This window comes from Lonchura striata, chromosome 7 (genome assembly GCF_046129695.1).
Source record: "Lonchura striata isolate bLonStr1 chromosome 7, bLonStr1.mat, whole genome shotgun sequence".
Classification (NCBI taxonomy): Eukaryota; Metazoa; Chordata; class Aves; order Passeriformes; family Estrildidae; genus Lonchura; species Lonchura striata.
The window spans coordinates 36,925,215-36,945,459 of NC_134609.1; the positions used below are offsets into that span (position 1 = coordinate 36,925,215).

Sequence of the window (20,245 nt, forward strand, 5' to 3'; positions counted from 1 at the left end):
AGCCCAGACTCAGGTCAGAGGCAGGTACTCACCCCATTTATTTCCCACTAGCACCGGGCAGGCTGCGTGTCGCGTGCTGTAATCGCCTTCTCCACTTGGGAAGAGATTGTACCAGAACACAGCTGTTCCCTGGGAATGGCAGGGAACACTCACCCTTAGTGTGTGCTCTGTACAACACACACTGTCACACCAGAGATTGTACCAGAACACAGCTGTTCCCTGGGAATGACAGGGAACACTCACCCTTGGTGTGTGCTCTGTACAACACACACTGTCACACCAGAGATTGTACCAGAACACAGCTGTTCCCTGGGAATGGCAGGGAACACTCACCCTTGGTGTGTGCTCTGTACAACCCACACTAAGGCAAAGGCAGGTGCATTTGTGTTCCAGAGCCTCCTTTAAAACTGAAGGCTCTTCTCTGTGTTCTATCATGTGTTTCCTCAGGAATAAGTCTCCTTTGACTTATTGTATGTCTATATACTTGGCTCTTAATTTTTTTTTGTAAATCCTAAGCCAGTTTCATTCAACTCCTGACCAGTTTAAGAAAGCCAAGATTATTTACTAAAGCTGAGCAGCAAGCAGGCCAATAAAGGCAAGCCTTGCTTGAAGGAAAAAACTGACAGGAGAATTTCCTACAGATGCCTCAAGACTCAATCAACTCACAGATTTGAGTATTTTCAGTATGTGTTTTGGAGTATTCAAATGTTTTGCATTTGCATCCACACATGGACTATCAGGGCCCTTGGAATCAGCAGCACAGCTCCAGTTGCTGCACTTAAGGAAAATCATAGCACTGTTATGACAGCACAGAGGTGCTTACAATTATTTTAAAGGTTCATTTTCAAGCTCTGTTTTTGGGTAGGTGGGGAGGAGTGGATTTATCTGCTGGATCAATCCTGCTCACCTTTCTCGGCCAAACGCTGGCTCCCACTTCAGGGAAGACCGTGGCTCCCCCTGCTGACACATCACTCATCTGAACAGGTGGGGAAGGACAGGTGAGTTCAGGCTGATAAAATCTCACTTTTTAGTAAAAATGAAATTTAATTTTGACATAAATCCCCTAAGAAAGCCAAATCCCCTCTGTTCTCAGTGCAGTCCCAGCCTTGTCCCTCCCACTCGAGTGTTAAGGCAGTGAACATGCTGTAAACACAATAACAGGCAGGCAAATGACTTAAGCTAATGCTCAAATTTGGGGAAGAATCCTCCTTAAGACACATGGAAGAGCCACAAAGTCTGGGTGAAACCCTCCCCCCCCCCCCCCATATGTATTAACACAAAGTTAGTGGCTGTTTCACTTGCAAGTCCCTTCAGTAAAAAAGAATGAAAGAAAAACAGAATTACATCATTCCATGGTATAGAATATGCAGTGACAGATGGCAGAAATGTATCACTTACATAGAACAACCAAGTAGCAATTCTGTTGCCTGTTCCCAATTCTTTAAAAGCATCTGGCTCATCTTTCTGTGAACAAAAGCAGGCAGATTCCATCAGCATTTCTTTTTGGTTGCTGAGAGCAGCCGGTGACACACAGCTGCTGAGCCAGCAGCACAGAACAGACTCATGCAGAAGAATTAATCCAACCCCTCGATTTGGAAGGAGGGGAGGAATGCAATAGGAGTGAACATATCAATTTAAATAAACCAGGCGCTTTGAAATTCTGTAGGACAGGAAGGGAGGGCATTAAGCCCAGATTTCTAATGGGTAACAACAACTGTGCTGTCTGAGGCTGAGGCTATAAATCCTCCTCACAGCAAACTGAATTATTTAATTACACTCATCCCCCTTGTCCCTGGGAGCAGCCAGGGCAGCTCTCAGACCCAGGGGTCAGCTGGGACACCTCCCTGCCACACTCCACTCTGGATTCCAGCTGGGAAGCAGGGAGGAAGCCTCAGTGACCAACCAGGCAACTAAGAGGTGTCCAGCACTCAACTTACAAGAATGAACCCCCCATTTTGAGGAGTTTTGATACCAACTTCTGTCACACCTCTCTTTTTAAACCCACCCCCTGTGACCACAGTTTGTGTGCATTGAAATTCCAGCAGCTGTTACTCCTGGGAACCTAGTGTTTCCAAACAAAACCTGTTAATTGCTTGCAATGCCTTGGAGCAGGTGCTTACAGAGCAGAGATCCTGATTCAGAGTTGGTGGCTGGGATTGGCAGGGTTAAGGTTAATCTGAAAGGGTTAAACCACACAGAATTATGCCCAGTAAATAACCAACTGAATTTCAGCAGTCTGCAATTTAAACTGGAATAAAACAGGTGGGGAATTTAAATCCAATTAAAAAATTAAGGACAGTGAGATAAGACTTTTTCCAGTTGTCAGGAGTCTGCTGGCACTCAGTTTACAGGTAGCAACCTCCACAGGTTCAGCTGGTGGTTTAGAGGGCTTTCTCCACGGACATGGATTAGGAAAGTGGAAGAGCTACAAAATTTAATACACATTGAAGAACAGAGAGTGTGCCCCAGCCCAGAGGCCCAGGCTTCACCAGGTCTAGCTCTCCTCCAGCTCTTTACTTGCCCGTGCAAAGTCAAAGTGGGGCTCATACTGTCCTCCCACTCCATAATTTGCCACCTGAAAAAGAGAAACACAGCGCTTGTGAAGAAGAAAGAGTGAAGACAAAACAGGACTTACCCTTCCAAAATCAAAATGAGGCTCATACTGGCCTCCTACGCCGTAGTTGGCTACCTACAGTGGAAGGAGAAGCACAGGATCTAGTAAATCAGTCTTTACCCAGGCAAGAGTTTGACTGTCAGCTACAGCCTTTGCAGAAATGAAATTTAAACACCAACCCCCAGGAAATGTCAAGCCTCTGTCAGCAGCAGGAGCCACATCCAAGACTGGCACTCTAGGATGCTCCAGGTAAAGAATCTGGTGCTTCCCAAGACAGAAAAGCATTTTTCTTCTACAGAAAACTCTTCAGACTCTCTCCAAAACAGTGTCATGGTACTTTTACATCATCAAATTGATACCACTTTTTGACCTGAATTTGACTGTGTCAATAAAGAGGGTTCCCTGTTCTTCTTGCTAATTAGTTATAAAAAAATATCAGTTTTCCACCAGATCCTTGGCCATTTTATCACCGGGAACCTTGGCAAGGAGCACAGCAGGTTTCAGAAGTACTTTGTGGGTGTCCTGCTTTCTAGGCACTCATGCTCTCCTCACAGTCAGGGAGGCAGCTGCTCATTTAAAGGCCTCAAACAAACAAAAGCACTTCTAAATTACAGTTTACTCAGGTTACACATACAGCCAGTGTTTCCCACATCCCAGGGACACCAGACACACTGGTGGCCTTCCCCGAGTTAAACTTTTAACTGCCTCCAACAGCAGTAAGATTTGACCCTGTGGCCCTGAAACTCAGTTTATTTGTCTAAATAAAAAGGAATCCAGAGTTTCAGTTATCACTGCTTCCTTCCAGCCCCAAAAAGCCATTTCACACTTAACAGCTGCTCTGCAAAGACAACCTTTTCTCCCCCTCTGTAAATAAATGAGATTTTTATGGCCACTTCACCTGAGCAAGCACAAGAGGTGCTGAAATGCTGACTGGCATCCAGCACCAAGGCCATGGTGCCACTTACCTGCAGCTCCTCTGCTGTGGAGACATCCAGCCCTGTCAGGTCCTGGATCCTGGTGTTGATGCGGGACACCACCGGGCTCTCGTACCCCGACAGCCACGCGCTGGGGGGGGACAGTTAGTGACACTGACAGCAACAGGCAGCACAGCAGCAACACTTGCAGGTACTTGGAATGGGAGCTTGGTTTTTAGGACTTCTCAAGGATTTGGTGGCATGACCAGAAGTATTTCCAGGGTGTTACAAAGCCCTGAATTTAATGAACGCATTTCCTAAAAAGACGAATCCAGCAGGGGTTTAAGGGAGCTCTGTAACCAAGGGCCTGAATTCCCATACTGGGCTGAAGGAAGTGTTACAAACAGTGCTTCAAGCTGTTTTTTTAAACCAGACACGCAGAGTTTTGCTCATATCCCACTCCCAACAGCTCATCCATCCCCTGGGGTGATGCATTTTGAAGCAAGGTTTGGGACAGGAGCAGGTGAATTGCTGTGTTTGTCTGAGCTGAGCTGGAACTCTGCTCCCATAAATGTCACACACTTCCAGGCCAGCTCTCTGGGAGCTGCCCTTCCTCATCACTTATCCCTGCAGTGCTACTAAAAATCATTCTGAAAACAATCAAATAATGCATTAAATTGGACAACTGCTATTAGAACAGCCTATTATAAATCTGGTATTTAGCACATGCTTCAGGCACACAATGATTTTTAAGGGGGGGGAACCCAAACTAAACCCATCCTTTTTTTTTAATGTGGAAGGTCAGCCTCAGTTCCAAAGGCATCTTTCTGAATGTTTGCCTCCTACTGTGTATTAGTTTTTCCACATCTGCTCACCTGATGCCTGTTTCTGTTGCTGCTTTACTCATCCCATGCCAGCCACTGCAACTTCATTTTATCCTGGCAGCCCACTGCACTAATATTGATGTGATAATATTGATGATTTGGGGCTTGTTTTCCTCCTTTTTTCTTTTTTTTTTTTTTTTCTGGCAGGAAAATAGAGATAGCTATTGCTACCTTTTTTTTCCTAGCAGCTGACTCAGCTTTTGGGCTCAGCACTGCTTCCTGCCACAGAAATCTCTGTGCCCAGAGCCCAGATGGAAACTATAATCAGCAGCATCCACGTATTTTTACTCAAATCAATCTTCACATCTATACTAAATTAAGTTTTTCTTTCAAATTGCATTTAAAAAAAAATTAAAATCCCCAAATGCTTTGCCTGGGAGGAACAGTAGTAGCATGACACATGACACAAGGCACTGACACAGGTTACAGAATCTCTACAGGCATTTTTTTTAAATTACAAATGAACTATGAGATAAAAGAAATCAGATTTCTCATGACAGACATGCACAAACACATGCCCAGACCCATCCACTGCTGAACACTTGTTAGTACAAGGAAATGTTACAACACAACCTGCTTTGCTTTCAGGTGGCAGAAGAATGCTAAGATATGGATATGAAGCATTCAGCAAACAAAAATCCCTAAAAGCAGCCATGCTACACTGCCATGGTGACCAGGTAATGCTCACAAGCAGCCCTAACCTCACATTTAAGGCACAAGAAGAGCCCCAACACACCCAGCAGCTTCAGTGTAGGCTCGCTCTACCTCTATCCAGTCTGTTAATAAAGGAAAAAAACCCAAAGAAAGAAAAACCCAAAGAAAGAAAAACCCAAGCATTCTTGCTCTGTTGTGAATGCTTCACCAGGGAGAATACTGCAGCCTTTCAGGAAGGGGGAGTACTGTATGTATTTTAAAAATCAAACTGCCTCCACATACAAAGAAAGCCTATGAAAGGTGGAGAAACAGGGAATTGAAACCATATTCCAAGTGCCAGCCTGTCTGCTGGGTGCTGAGCAAAACCACAGGGAGGCCTGGAGTGCTGCAGTTAACAGGAGGATTTAACCCTGGAGGTGTCATGCAAGCTGCAGCCATGGCTTTTGCCTAGTCACAGAATATTACAGCTGTCCCATATTCCCTCCTCTGCTGCTGTCCCAGCTTGGTCCCTCGCTGATAAAAGTCTCTGCCTCATTCAGAACTATTTCTTCACACAAATTGGCTTTTTTTGTGGCCCTTGTCTAACAAAAAAAGAGAAAGATTCCCCTGACCAGTGGTGCAGGCGATGCAGCATTAACAGCCCTAAACATGCTCAGCAGTTTGTTCTCTTTTGATATTTACATACTTCCAGGTTCATTGCATTCTGTCCTATTTTTGACCAGCTACCACCTGAGTCTGTGATGGGCCCTAACAAAAAAGGGACAACTCCTGGGAAGCCACAGGCAGGGCAGTTCAAGATACCACTGATTCAGTTACAGAAGGATTTGGTATTTCCTTAATAACCACCCCACAACCCCCCAGTTCCCTGACCACCCAAGTTTGGTGCTTTGCTGACCTACTTTGCTTTGTAAAAAGCCATCCCTGAACTGTTACAAAAAAATATAACTTCCATTAGCATGGTGAATTCACCCTGGGGGGCTTTTAACATCTTCTATATGCATTACAAAGAGTCAGGAATAATCATATTGACTCATGGAATCAGGATGTGGCTTCACTGTGAGGGACCTCAAAGCTCAGCCCATTGTACCCCCTGCCATGGGCAGGGACACCTTCCCCTATCCCAGGATGCTCCAAGCCTTCTCCAACCTGGCCTTGGACCCTGCCAAGGATGGGGCAGCCACAAAATGTCCCATATTCCTCCTTCTTATAAATCTGCATGAGGCACCTCAGAGATTTTTTAATGGCACAATGCTTCTACACAGAAATAATTTAAAGACTAAGCAGTACATTAAGGAAACACCAGACAATGCTCTGGAGCTACTGAACACAGAAGAGCACATCCACCCCACCCCCCCAGATCTCATCTCCTCAGCTGCACTGGTCAGTCTAGGAGAAGATACTGCATCCCAGCACTACTTCTGTAAGTCACTGGCCACAAAATGCTGGCATTTGTGTTTAAAAGCCTCCTAAGCCACACTTGGTGTGCAGAAAAGTACCAGCAGTGACACAACAGGGAGCGAGTAAAAAGCCCAGCCTGGTATTTCTGAAGTGGAAACTTTTAGCATTACATGCTGCAAGCTGTGGCTGCCTGCTGGGAGGAGAGAGAAGGGGGAAAAGGGAGTTTTTATCTGTAAAAGCAGTGTGTGAGTGGGTGGGTTTATCCTGGTGCTGCACACACTGGCAAGGTGCCTCCCTTCACAGAGCTGCCACGTCCCACCAAGGGAACAGTAGCTCTCTCAGAGACAGGAATGCTGTAATTTAGGAGGGCATGTGCTGGGAAGGAATGTTTGGAGGGGGAAAGCAGTCATGTATTAAAAAAATGAAGTGAGCATTTTTTGGTTTTCAGGAGCAATGATTCATCTGGAATCTGAACGCACTCAAGCAGCTCCAAGGGAAAGATGTTTCTGGCAGTGCAGGAGAGCAGCAGGAACAGCACAGGCCCTCCAAATCAGGCTGGTGGGGGTGGCTTCTGCCTCCTACTCCAGATTTAGGTGTCAAGTTCTCTTGGGAAGTCTAGATCCATCGTGCAAATCTGCACATGGAGGAAAGCAAAGGCAAGGGGAAGCAGGAGAAGGGCAGCCCTGCTGCACATCTCAAGGCTAGTCCTACCCTCAAAAAATGGCCTTCCCCAACTTCTTGGATGTGTCTCTACAATTTTAATTCCAGTTTCCAATGAGATACTGAATACTTAGCTCAGTAAAATCTGATTTAATTCTGAGAGTTCCTTGGGTACACTGGAAGGAAGTCCCACATTTTTGAGCACCAAACCTCATTAAGAATTTAAGGGTCACATTCCCCAGGCTCTATTCTGTTTTTCTTAATAGGCCTTTAATACTATTTTTTAATACTTTAATACTATGGTGCCTTGTACTGTTTTTTCTGACTGTGGTATCTGCACTACCTCAGGGAATAACGCTCCCTACTAATGAAAAATCACAACTCAAAAAGTTATTTCACTAAGCCTCATCTATTTAAATAGGGACCAATTATGCATCCCAATTTCCATCAGTAATCTGGTCACCTTCTCCAACTCCCATCATTAGCACATCAAGTTTGACATGAGGGGATGTTACTCAGTAAATACTCCAGAGCTGTCTGGCACACAGGACAAAGCCCACAAGTGAATAAATTAAACCTTCCAAATACGCAGTGACAAATAACCAAGACAGGTAAGACATGGACACACTTGAACATTAAAAACAAGGAATAAAAATTAAATAAAACACATGTCCAACAGAAAGATGAATGCTCCTAAAGTCCCTCTGTAGGGGCTGTTTTAAGGAGTGAACGTATAGGAGCTTCCCAGACAATTTCCAGGGGATTCCCACTAGCTGTGTGCCAATGAGCACACAGACCCACGTGCTGCAAAGGTGTGAGGCATAAAAAAAATGCTTTCAACTTGCCACTAGAGTGGCCTTAAGGACCTTGGCTCCAGTGGTTTTCCAGTTTTCCTGAGACTTATCATCATTCCTGAATCAATCACCTTCCGGTGAGCCCACATTTGGAAGCACTTTAACCTTTCTGAAGAAATTCACAGCTAAATAAAAGCCCTTCAGCTCCAGACCATTCCAAGTTCAAAGCAGCTGAAAGAAGACTGAGTTTCTATGAGGGCAGCAACTACCTTCCACCATTCCAACATGGAAATCCCTTAAAATCATCCCCTAGCTTTAATGGGCAGTGCTCCCAGGAATCACAGCAGCTCCCAGCTCTGAGCAAGCGTGGGCACTGGAGCTGAGGAGAGCCAGGGAGGTGCCTCATTGCACCAGTGCCAGCAGAGCCCACGTTTAGTACATTAGTCACAGCACACAAGCCATGCTCAGCCAGAGGGGGCACTTCCACTTTGGAATGCCACCACTGACACCCAATCCCTACTTCAGAAGACCCCATGCTTTGTTAGATGACAGCTTAGCTTGCTTAGGCCGCTCTCTTTGAAAGAAAGGCTGAAGAATAAGGAAAGTTAACACAGAATCCCTGCGCTGAAGCAGCACAGCCCCAGGACACACTTCCTCAGACAAGGAATCCCTTCCCCTTACCTCTTAGAGACTCTGTAATGTGCTGTGGTCAGTTTCCCAGTCTCAGGGTCATGAACAGTAGCACGGCTCAGCTACAAAAAGAGAAAGGACAAGGCTTACCCACCTTGCAGGCTGCTTTTTGGCCAAGCCCCAGGTGTTTGAAAGGGTTCCGATTGGTCCGGATGCGATGCTCGCATATTAGCAATGGTTGGAAGGGCAACACAAGCTGTAGCTGCCATGTCCAAATCACAACAAATTGGTTGGAATAATTTGGTTAGATTGTCCTTTCACTTTTTTCCTCCCTTTATTATTTTTCCTCTTTTTTTTTTTTTTTTTGTTTGTTTAAAATCAAGACTTTCTGCAAGTAATTTACGATGCTGAGTTTCCCACACAATTCCTCCTCACCCAGAAGCTTTAACTCCTCCCAGAATTTTGGCTCAGTGCTGATGGCCTGTGCAGCCAATCTTTAATTACTATGGCTAAAACCAAGGGAGGGCAAGCAGGGGCAGGTGGTTTCTTTCAGATCCAGCCAATTTTGGACAGCACTGGCTAAATTCAGCTCTTGTAGTACTTAATGGACAAGCTGAAAAGAACCAGAAGCCCAGTGGAAGTGAGCCTGTGTTCTGCCAGGTTTGTGTCAGGCAGGAGGTAAAGGAGCTCAGCTGGGAGTGTGGGATTATCCTGGACAAGGAGATGTGTATCTGTGTGCACAGCAAGGACCTGAAGCATTTCTTACACCCATTAAGGCACTCTTGAGGTCTGTTTCATTTTCCAAAGAAAGAGAGGATGATTCCCTTTGGTTGTGAGAAGGAGCAAGGGGAAATGTATAGATTAAAAACAAAAACCAGATTTTACTGAAGTTTTTGTGGCATCTTGTATTTATCACACTGACTGCAGAGACTTGCTTAAGAAAACAGACTTGAGAAGGCGACCAAAAAGGAAAGAACAAATCAAAACACGCCCCCAGAACTTCCAGCTGAAGGAAAAGACTGAGAAACTCAGCAGCAACAGCCTGTTACAGATCTGCAGGGAATCACAAGGTGGACTGCAAGCTGTCTCTTCAGCCCACCTCTTGTTTCCTCAGAATGAGCAGGACGTACACACTCATGACAGGCCCAAAACCTCTGGCATAGAGCTCTCTTACCTTTTGCTAATTCTGTAATGTGCCGTCTCCAAGGCTCCCGTTATGGGGTTTGAAATGGTGGCTCGCCTCAGCTGTGAAGCGAACCATCAGAAGTTGCATTACAAGCACAATCTGCATCCCAGCAATCCGACCATTCAGAAGCCTGGCCAGGGGACAATGCCACCGCCCCGGCACCGCTGCCCTGCTCTGGCTGCCACCGAGGCTGCAGGGCCACGGGGAACGAGGGGAGGCTCCAGCTTTACCAAAAGAAAGGTTTCTTGGTTGGTTTTTTTTTAAGGTTTTCCATGTTTGTGTGTTTCCATGGCTGTAGCGGGAACAGCTGTCTGAATAAAGCAAACTACAGCAGCTTGAGTTTCTCTTGTAGTGAAATGCTCTGGGAGCAGCACCATGGTGTGGCATGTGGACAACACTGCCCTGCCCCTGCACGAGGAGTTTGACAGGTAAATTGAATCCAGGCAGCACCAGGAGCCAAAGGTGAATAAACCATTTCTTTTTGGTCCTTCCTGTACCAAAAGCAGCACTGAGTTCCCACAAACTTCTGCTTCACCCATGGTCACATTTACATAGAGTGGGAACTCCTGGCTCAAAGCTTTCCTTTCCCTCTGTTGTGCTCTATTTACCTCATGCCTTCCCATCTGTGTTAATATTCCAACTCGGAGCCTTACATGTGCCCTTTAGCTTGGTTCATGTACTACCAGACACTCTCCATCACTCATAACTGGAAAGGCTGAGATGCAGAACCCAAATTTTGCTAAAGGCACAATGTCATGCCAACTTCCAAACAATCAGAAGCATTTCTCCACTGTTAAAATCCACTAAACAAGCCAAGGCCTCTCCATACCTACTGACAAGAAAAGATACTGGGCGATCCCAGTATGCTGCCTCTCCTCTCCTCTGATGCATATACATAAAAAAGCAAGGCACAAACTACAATTCCAGTGAGACTCCAGAGCTGAATAATGAGGCTTCATCCTGCCAGCAGGGCAGAAGGCTGGGCATAGATCAGCCAGCACTCTTCTCCCAGAGGATGGCAGCATCCTGAGCAGCAGGAAGCAGGAGATGACCTTCAGGTCTCCAAGAACAAAATCTTTTGCTGCTGAGCCGTGCAAGGCCTCAGCCACAGGGAATATGGGAACAGTAACTGCATACAGATGCTCCTGCCATAAAGGTCTCCAAGTCTTTGCCATGAGCTGTTTGACAGGAAAACAGCGACCTCAGCAAGTTCAGAGCTTACAGTCACACATTTAGCAGTTTTCTACTCTGTAAAGTAGTGGTCTGGTCACAGTCCACAGGTGTGGAACACATCACAGTGGAGCAAAGGAGCTCCAACACCTCCAGACCAGCAATGGGGGCTCTGATTTTCAGCCCTGCAGCAAAGCTGTCTGCCAGGGCGGCAGGAGGAGGTGTCTCACAGATGGAGGGAAAAGCTTGCACTTCTTGCTTACAGTTCAGAACATTATCTCAGAATCCTCAGAATAAAATCACAGAATCACTGAGGTTGGAGAAGACCTCCAAGATACTCAACTCCAGCCTCTGATCCCTGCCCACCTTGCCACCCAGCCCGGAGCACTGAGTGTCACATCCAGCCATTCCTTGGGCACCTCCAGGGATGGCAACTTGCCAAAGCCTGACAAACTCCTTCAGTGAAGAGATTCTTCCCAATGTCCAAGCCCTCAGGCTTCAGGAAGCTTTAACATCTCCTTCAAGCTCTCTGGTAGGCCAAGGACAGCCTCACTGCCCAGGTGCCCATGTACAACCACACCTCTTAGCCAAGCCAAGAGCTTCTCTTGCACTGAATGCTCTTATTCCCCCAGTCTCCATCTGCTCAGCCATTTAAGCCAAAAGCAAAGGAAAAAAGCAGGAAAATCACATTTCTATGAGTATAAGTCTTATTTTAGAATTGATGAAAAAATAAATTAATTTAACTAACTACATCTTCAGTGTACACTTGTAGATGCCAAGTTGCACCAACTGGATACAGAAGGCAACCCCATCAGCTTGCTGTTTTCTCAGACAGTGGAGCTGCCCTGGATTATTCCTCACTAAGAAACAAGAACCTGTGCATCCAGTGTCTCAAACAGGGTTGATGAGCCACCATCGTCAATAAGAAGCCAAAATGCACCAATTATGTCCTGACCTCTTAAAGCTCTTTCATCTGCAGGCAGCTTCCAAGCCTGGAGATAGTGATGGCCTCAGGTTTAGCTTTTATATATTTCAGATTCTGTGCTGCTTTAGTGTGCAGTTCTGAGCTTCACATTAAGGCACAGTGAGCTCTCTTCACAGAGGAGGGAGACAAAACAATTCCTTCTCTAGCTGGGGACCAAGGACAAATGATCCAAATCTCAGGCCCAAGAGCACAAACAACGTGGGCTGAAGAGAGAAAAACAAGCAGGATGGGACTGCCTGGGCTAAAGCTGGAATTGGACAATGAACTCCAATGTGCAAATGGAGAACTGATCACAGTGAGAGCCCCCGTGAGCGCTCGTGCATTTTGGGACCATTTTGGCTCATCTTGGGTGCAGCCCTGGCTGGGCTCTTGTGCTGCACAAGGATCCATTGAGGCCTTTTAATAAATCCCTACTTTATTCTTTAACTGTCTCATCTCTGTTCTAGACCAACCTTCACAAGGCATCAACAGAAGCCAGTCATATACCAAAATGGAGAATATAACCATTCTTTCTTGTCTATACAATAAGGTGGCATTCCAGGACCAGAGGAATGGCTGCTTTCCCTTCCAGACTTAAAAAGGAAAGAAACGCAAGCAGAAAAGCAACAAGTCAGGAATACTCCAGTCCACCCTCGCTGCTTTATGTTTGTTCTCTGTTGGAGAACATTCTCCTCCTCATCCAAACCAGCTGAAATTGTGTCTGCTGGGAGAGCCTGACAATTCTGTGCTGCTGTGACCTGCCTCCAGTCATCACAGAGAATTCCCAGCTTTTCCCAGCTTCCTGCAAGGGGTGCCACCGAGAGCTGCGAGGTGAGGCATGCAAAGTGTAAGCTCACTGCACGCACCCCTGCGCTCCAGAGACAGCCACTCACACCAAGTACACGAGGAATTGCAGATTCCAGAGGCAAGGAAGGGTAAGGCATTTACCCTGGGCTTTGCCAGCTCCTTTACGGTCTCGATCTCTTCATCAGAGATGATGTCCAGGAAGCGAACGATCCGGGGCTTGTCCCACTCATCCTCCTGCTTGACAGGGCCCAGGATGTATCTGGGGTTTCTGTTCCCGTCGTAGTAGCGGCAGAAGAGCCTCTTCTGTCTGCGGGGAGTCTGGGAGGGAGGCACAGCAGGGGACAGTCAGAGAACTGCCACAGGACATTGGTATCTCCAAGGGTGGAACACATCCTGGGCATGCAAACAATTCACTCTCCCCACCTCCTTATGTGACAGGTTAAAGAGATTATTTCAGTTTGAGAAGTCAGCGCTGCCTGCACTTAAATGTTGCTGTGCAATACTTCAGCAAGCATTACTTCACATAACATTACTAAGATAATTTCACCACGAAAAAACCACCCCTGTTTAATTCTGTCTGTAACTCCGGACTTCCAGCATCCTTATTCAATTAATTACACTGATGGAGCACATCCAAGACAGCCAGCAGTGCCTGGGGCAGCATTGCTTTCTGTCTACTGAACAGCCCAAAGGGGGAAGAAATCCAACACGTGATCCTCAGCTCTGCACACTCATCCAGCTGCTTGCTCTAACAGCTTCCTTGCTTGCACACCACACACAAATTCCTGACATTGTTTGGTTTCAAACATTTGAGAACAGTCTACTCCACTTTACCATTTTGAGCCCCTCCCCACGGCACAGCATTTCGTACTTCCTTCTCTCAGGCAGGTAATCCTTTTTCTTAACCTCAGTTTCCTTCTCCTGCTGCTCTTCTGAATCCGTGCTGGATTTGTTTGCTTCTTTTTCTTTAGCCATGATGTATTCAAAGTATTTCATGTTCCCATTTGCTCTTTGATGTTCAGGATCTACAGACAGAGAAGCAGACGGGGATCACTGGCAGGGTTCCAGCCCCTGAGGAATCATCCAGAAGTGGTTATTCACAGAAAGCAAAAGGAAACAGATGCACACCACTGCTTCTCCAACCCTCACTGCACACAGGGGTCCCAGCACTGAGGAAAAGGGTTTGGCCACTCCATCCCATCTCACTACAGAGGGAGAGACAAGGGAATGGGACAGGGAGAGAGCTGGCACAGCACGACGGCCTGGAAACTTGAAACTACCCTGGTGGGATTTAGGATTTCTGGTGACAAAGCTTTTTAACTTACAGAATTAGCTTCAGTTCTTTAGTAAGTGGCTTTTGCTATGTTAGGGTTAGTTCTGAGCTTCCCAGAACATCTGTTACACAGTCAGTCAGTGGAGTATTTACAGAAGAATAAATGCTTTCATTTTTCATGAAACAGACTTATCTCACTGTCCTGTATTCTGTATTTCTTGTTTTTACAAGTGTTTCATCTTCAGCATGCTGAATTTGCATTTAAATCATCTGCAGAGATTTCAGTATCACCATTTTAGTTTCCATTTAATTTTGGTTTTGCCTCTACCTAGTGGGAAGCAATCTCAATCCAGGAAAGCAAAACGTAGAGAGAGAACCAGATTTCAGACAGGTAAAAGGACAGAAGCCAAGAAAACCCTTCAGTACAAAGGAGCAAATCTGTATCTAAAATGTAAAAACACACTTCACAAAGGTATATAGGAGTCAGATCCTAGGCAAGGCTGCACTCCCCAGGACAAACCCAGGCAGGGCTGTGCCCCTGTGTCCCTCACCCAGCTCCAGGAGGCGCCTGGTGAGCGCCATGGCCTTGCCCAGGTCGCCCTGCTGGTACACAGCATAGCTCAGGTAGTCCAGGATGTAGACTTTGTCTGCAGAGGACACTTCTCCCTCATCCAGCTGCTTCAGGGCTTGCTCCATCCACAGCTCTGTGTGGTAGTAGTCAGCTTCTGTGTAGGCAATCTTGCCCAGCTCAAAGCAGTCTTCAGCTGTTAGAAAGGATTTGTGCTTCACACCTGGGTATTTAGAGCAAAACAAAGAGTTTACACAGGGTTCCAGACCTGTCCTCCGAGAAACATTCAAATTATTTCTCATTCCTCACAGCAGGCTTTTATTTCTGTTCTCCCACAGCTCCCTTCTGCAGTAGCTGTTTGTTGGAAGTCTCTAAAGCCTGTAAATCCTTGGCACACAAGCACTCAGATGCAGCTTTCCACTGCCAGAATACCAGGGAACATGCTAAATGTCTCTACACTAGTGAAAAATCAATTAAACTTTCCTTCTTCAAAACCCCAACCACTTCCAACAAGAGTAAAAATGAGCCTAATTTGAAGTTTCAGAACTTTGTTTTCAAGGACATCACACCACTGCTTTCAAAATGTTACTGAACCACTTGTTAGTGACAACTTGGTGGGGGAGGAAAAAGAAAAACACCAGGGAGTAAATTCCCAGCTGCTTGGGATTTTTTTCAAGTCAGTCATTTTTAGAAACATTTTAAGTGACTTCTGAAAGATTAAAGCACTAGTAGGCAAATTACAGATTCCTATTTTTGCCTCTGGAAATACAGGCCCTATGAAAAACCAGATTTAATCTTGTAAAAGGGAAACAGAACCTGCCAGTGTTACAGCTAAAATTACATCCCTGATTACATCTTAACCATTCTGAATTTCTAACAGCAGCTCTGCAGTGCCCAAAGAGTGCAGCTGTTCTGCTGTCCATTCCTGTGATGGGCAGCAACTGCAACTTCCTGAGCCTGAATCTGCAAAGCCTCCAATAACTGGGCAGAAGCTGAGATTCTGGACCAAAAGAAATTCCCTGGGAATGAAGAAAAGGAGCACAAACAAGTGACCACATGGGAAGTTCCTCTCTGGAGTCCAACCTATTCTTTTCTATCCTCTTTTTTATCCTCCAGAACGTCTAGGTTCTGCCATTACAATTCATTGCACACAGTCTGGACAGCTCATTGCTTCAAAACCAGCAAAACTTCCCCTTGTATTTTGTGCTGTTTGAAGAAAACAGCAACAAGCTGCTCATTGCATTAGGAGGAATCTGTAGGTCCTTAAGCAGGTCTTGAACCAAACCCAAAAGCAAGGTTATACATCATAACACATAAAGCAAATTACCCTTAATTTTATTAGGCATCTGACCACAATGAGCACTTGCAAAAACACAGATGGATTGTACAGAGCTTTTTTGCCAGCTGGCACAGGACTGGTTTTGAACAGAGGAAACAAGGAAGACTCAGCAGAGAAAGTTTTCTGACAAAAAGAGAGAAGTTGTGTCTTCTCCTGCACAAAGCAGCCTGTTAATGATCAGCTCAAGCAATGCCACATAGGCTTAAGTCTGTGTATGCACCATCTTTTGCTCTTCAATTTACACAATCCCTGAATGTTAAGCTCAAAGGAACTTGCTAAAATGCATTAAGCTGTGCAATAAAACCAGGCAACTGCCAGTGCAACACAAGGGAAAAAACTCACCCAGACAAAATTTTATTGCTATTGATTTTTATTTGAAACCATTAACACTAGATTATCTTACCATAACTAGAAGAAAGATGCAGATTTCAACCAAAAAACCCACCTTTTCATTCATTTTAGCCAGCTCAAACCCTTTCCTAATGTTACCTTCAGGATGAGAAATTAAACAAGATGGAACAGAGAAAAAAAATTTGTAATGAGGACATTTAGGAAATGCAAATAACAACCAAGGATGGCTCTCACCTGGCAGGTTCCCTCTGGAGAGGGTGTCTGTGTCCAGGTTGTAGGTGTCCTGGAGCCTCAGGAGGGCCTTGGCTGCCCCAGTCTGATCCTCATCATTTGGGAAGAACTGCCTCTGGATTGTCATGTTGGAGATAAAGCCTGGGAAAGGCAGGGAAACACATGCTCACCCTCTGTCCTGGGAATTGTGTGAACTCCCTGCCCCAGGGAAAGCCAAAATCCACCTTCACACAAGCCTGGACTGAACTCACAACACAGGCTGCACAGTTTGCATTTGGTTTGGGTTTTGTTTTAAAGAAAGCAAAGGAAAAACCAAAAATAAAGACTTTTTTTGTTGTTGTTTTTTTACTCCCACCCATTCAGAAGGGCTTAAGACACACTGGTGCAGATTTCTGGCTGGCAGGTGCAGTGTGAGCCTTTTCTGTTGCCATATTCAGCCCCTCTCGCAGCAACAGGGAAGCTGAGCGTGCTGAACCCTTATCAGAGACTAATCCTTTTCTTTTTGAAAGCTCTTTCTTACAATTCCTTATTACAAACCTCCATCTGGTATTAATAAGCTGTTGAGACAGTCTCACAGGTCCATTATAACCACCCTGGCTTCCTTTTGCTAAGTGTCTTTCACACTTGACTATTTCTTGTCCTGCTCCTTTGCTAAAGAGCTTCCACTCTTGCTGAAGAAAAGAGGCAGCAATTAAGTGTTTGCTACACTAATTCCACAAATGCTCAGTCTCAAAAGCAGATTTGCAAATCTAATTCAAGCCCTGACACGTGAAGGGCAACAGCCAAGTACCTGCAGTGAGTCTGTGATGCTGGCTTGTGCTGCAGGCACACACTCACCATCTGACATGTCCTTGAGGACCAGGCTCTCCAGCTCACCCCACTCTGTGTTGAGCCGTTTCATCAGCTTGAATGCATTCACAGGATGGCCCAAAAACCCCTCTGGGTCTTTCGTGGCAGTAGCTGTCAGCTGATCCAACTTCTCTGCCCATCTAGAATGACAGTATTCATTAAAGTCTCACAGAGGTCTGCTGGTGTGCTAGAGAAATGATTGCAAACTGCTCAAATGACTTCACTAATAAAAAAGTCAACCAAAATTGCAGGCTTTTGCATTATATATATTTAGAGCTCTTCTAAAAGGAACAAAAAGGGCTACTTCCTTTTCTTTTATTAAATCTTCTTCCTCAGCTGCAGCCCAAGTCTTGTGCTGCTCCTGCAGTCCTCGTTGGAGCCCTGCTGCAGGAACTTCTTCCTACAAGCCCCAAAAGCACAGTGCCAGCACTTCCATTACAAGCTGTCATGCAGGACTGATCAAAAACAAAGCTTTACCCACATTTTCAATCTTTCAATTGCCCCCTTTTTCCCCCTAAGGCTTACAAAAAAGCAGTTCAATGCTTGTCTCAAATTATTTTACACTCAGACACACACTTACATGTGTGAGACACCCTTTGCCTCTCAAAGCTCCTTTCCATGCTGAAAGCTTGGATGAAGCAACATGTTGTTCTCACACCTCCACATGAGTGGCCCAGACCCAGTTTCTAGTGCTGCAGCCCCAACTCAAAATTCTCTAAGTACCACAAGTCATTCACAACCCCAAGGTGACCTAAAACAAGCACAGCTTAAAAAAAAAATTAAAAAGCAGCTGTACACCATGAAGAGGTGCAGCAACGCCCTGCAGTCAGGGTAAATTGATGTTGAGGAGCCACACCCACAGAGAATCCCAAACTCCAGCAAGAAAGCAAATCCAGAATCTGTAGCCTGAAGGGAGCTCTGCCCATCAGCTGGAGCTCCTCTTGTTCCAGGATCTGGTTTGCCTGGATGGAATCTGCAGGCTGTACCTGAGGCACGGAGGTGTTCACAGCTGTCAGAGGAGCCCCTGGCTGCATCTCCCCACACTGCCCCTGATTGTTCTCCTGCACTCTGGCAGTCCCTGGGGGGGTTTCCAGCAGCCACACCAGTGAGGGGGTCCCTCCAAACCAGAGGAGCTGCTGGGGACCAGCTCCAGCTCAGAGCAAGACTGAAAGAAACCAACTTCACCCTGTGCCTTCACATGGCCCAGGGTCAAACCCTCCCTGCATTTCCCACTGCAGGAGCAGCTCCCAGTATCTTCCAGATGCCAACAAACAACGCTGGCATTTTCCCCCATGTTCTTTAACAGCTCTGTGACAGTTATTTAAACTCTCCTGACCTCACAGGGAGCACCTCTGATAAAATTAAAACAGAGCTGCAACATTTCTGCAACTAGCTGTGTTTACACACCCTGGGATGCCCCAACTGGCTCACTTCCCTTGTTCATTTATAGTTGTAAAGAATCTACTTGTAACATTCCAAACCTGGCAGCAATTCCAAGTCTGTGTTTCAAAGGACTAAGAAGGATCTTTCTTCCTGCATGGTGGAACACCAGAAAGTAATACACAAAGGCTAAAATAAAAACTACTCCTCCATCTAGAACTCTTTTAACACCCTCAGGACAGACTTATGCATATTTCTGAAAGCAAGGAAAGCATCCTGTTCAGTGATAAAATGTGTTTTTCTAGCTGTGATAAAATCTGACACACTGGGCTCTGCTCCTCACATGGTCAGGTCTCTTCTTATTTATGCACCAAGCAGTGCTGAAAGAACAACTTACAACAAACACCCAGCAAAACCTGCTACTTTAAGCTTTGCCCCAGAGGAAAAATTCCACAAATTTAATCAGCCTTAAGGAAGATCTTTCTGCATAAGGGTGGACTCAAATGATCAACCATTAGCATTGTGGCAACAACTGCTTACTTTTTGATCTGCTCCAGCTTGCTTTCCTCTGCCTTAATGTAATCTTTGAGTGACACAACCAGATCTTTTTCTGTATTAATTAAGTCTGTCATATGACCTAGAAAAAAAAAAAAGAGTTTGGTGAGTCAAGGAGAAACAAAACCCTGAGAATTAAAGGCCTTTTCCTCTTTTTGATTTTCTTCCTTCCCCAAAAGTCCTTCTGCATTTGCTTAAACAATCCTGAAGGAATATCTGAGTAAGACCTTTTTTCTCTTTTTTGAAGGAGAAAATCTCCTGCTGGACTGACCTTGTTGCCATGGAAATTAATGTAATACTGCATATTTATTATTAGAACTAATTTAGGATTCATTTGGAAAAGGAAATTGTTTGCCACAGAGTAATCTTTCATCCAAGCATACATAATGTAGAGCAAATAAAGAAAAAGCTACAGATATACACAAAGCCTTCATGTTTGATACACAGCACTGATCCAGGGCTTTATTTTTAAGATTATATCCATGACTTCAAGGGGTCCCTGGTATTAATTAATAATTGCTTCACCTCCTGCAAGCAGGCAGCTGAAGTGGTTCAGCACAAAGGGGTGCAGTGCCCATCAGAACCCAAGGGTGATCCAGACATACTGCACCATTATGTGTCCTTGGCAGCTTCACCACCTCCTTCAACATGTGTGCAACACCCAAATTCTGCCTCAATTCCAATACCCTTAAGAATAAATAGTCACTGCAAAGCCTAGCCTGGGTCATTAGACCACCCCTGGTTTCTCCCCAGAGAAAAGCCAATAATGTGGTAAGAACTAGGAAGTGGTTTTAGTTCTGCACCAATTAGGGCCTCAGATGATTAACACATCCTTGCAGAATGAGCTTTGGAGGCTGTCAAGAAACTCTTTTGGCTACTCCAAAGCAGTTCTCACCAATGGAAGTGAAGAAGTCCGTGTGGGCACAAGAGAAAGGCAGCAGAAATCCCAGAGCTAGGGCACACCAAACCTTCTTGAACGCCATTGCTCAACAGCTCTCACCTCGCTACACACCTGTGAGAGAAA

General features: G+C 45.5%; 1 protein-coding gene across 3 annotated transcripts in view; it reads right to left on the reverse strand.

The window, feature by feature from the left end:
- P4HA1 (prolyl 4-hydroxylase subunit alpha 1) overlaps positions 1-20,245 on the reverse strand; it is a 29,144-nt gene that overhangs the window by 3,119 nt on the left and 5,780 nt on the right. The window contains exons 2-14 of one of the 3 annotated variants that reach the window (XM_021543876.2): positions 20,117-20,233; positions 19,207-19,303; positions 17,275-17,426; positions 16,441-16,578; positions 14,500-14,739; positions 13,510-13,700; positions 12,817-12,993; positions 8,600-8,670; positions 3,580-3,679; positions 2,522-2,575; positions 1,399-1,464; positions 908-976; positions 33-129 (exon numbers count right to left, since the gene is read on the reverse strand). In XM_021543876.2, coding sequence (XP_021399551.2) covers positions 33-129; positions 908-976; positions 1,399-1,464; positions 2,522-2,575; positions 3,580-3,679; positions 8,600-8,670; positions 12,817-12,993; positions 13,510-13,700; positions 14,500-14,739; positions 16,441-16,578; positions 17,275-17,426; positions 19,207-19,303; positions 20,117-20,204 — 1,540 coding nt within the window. In that variant the 5' untranslated portion in view covers positions 20,205-20,233. Of the gene's footprint in view, positions 1-32; positions 130-907; positions 977-1,398; positions 1,465-2,521; positions 2,576-2,635; positions 2,690-3,579; positions 3,680-8,599; positions 8,671-9,722; positions 9,794-12,816; positions 12,994-13,509; positions 13,701-14,499; positions 14,740-16,440; positions 16,579-17,274; positions 17,427-19,206; positions 19,304-20,116; positions 20,234-20,245 lie in introns of all 3 variants that reach the window. The other 2 variants (XM_021543875.2, XM_021543877.2) reach the window with 2 other exon arrangements.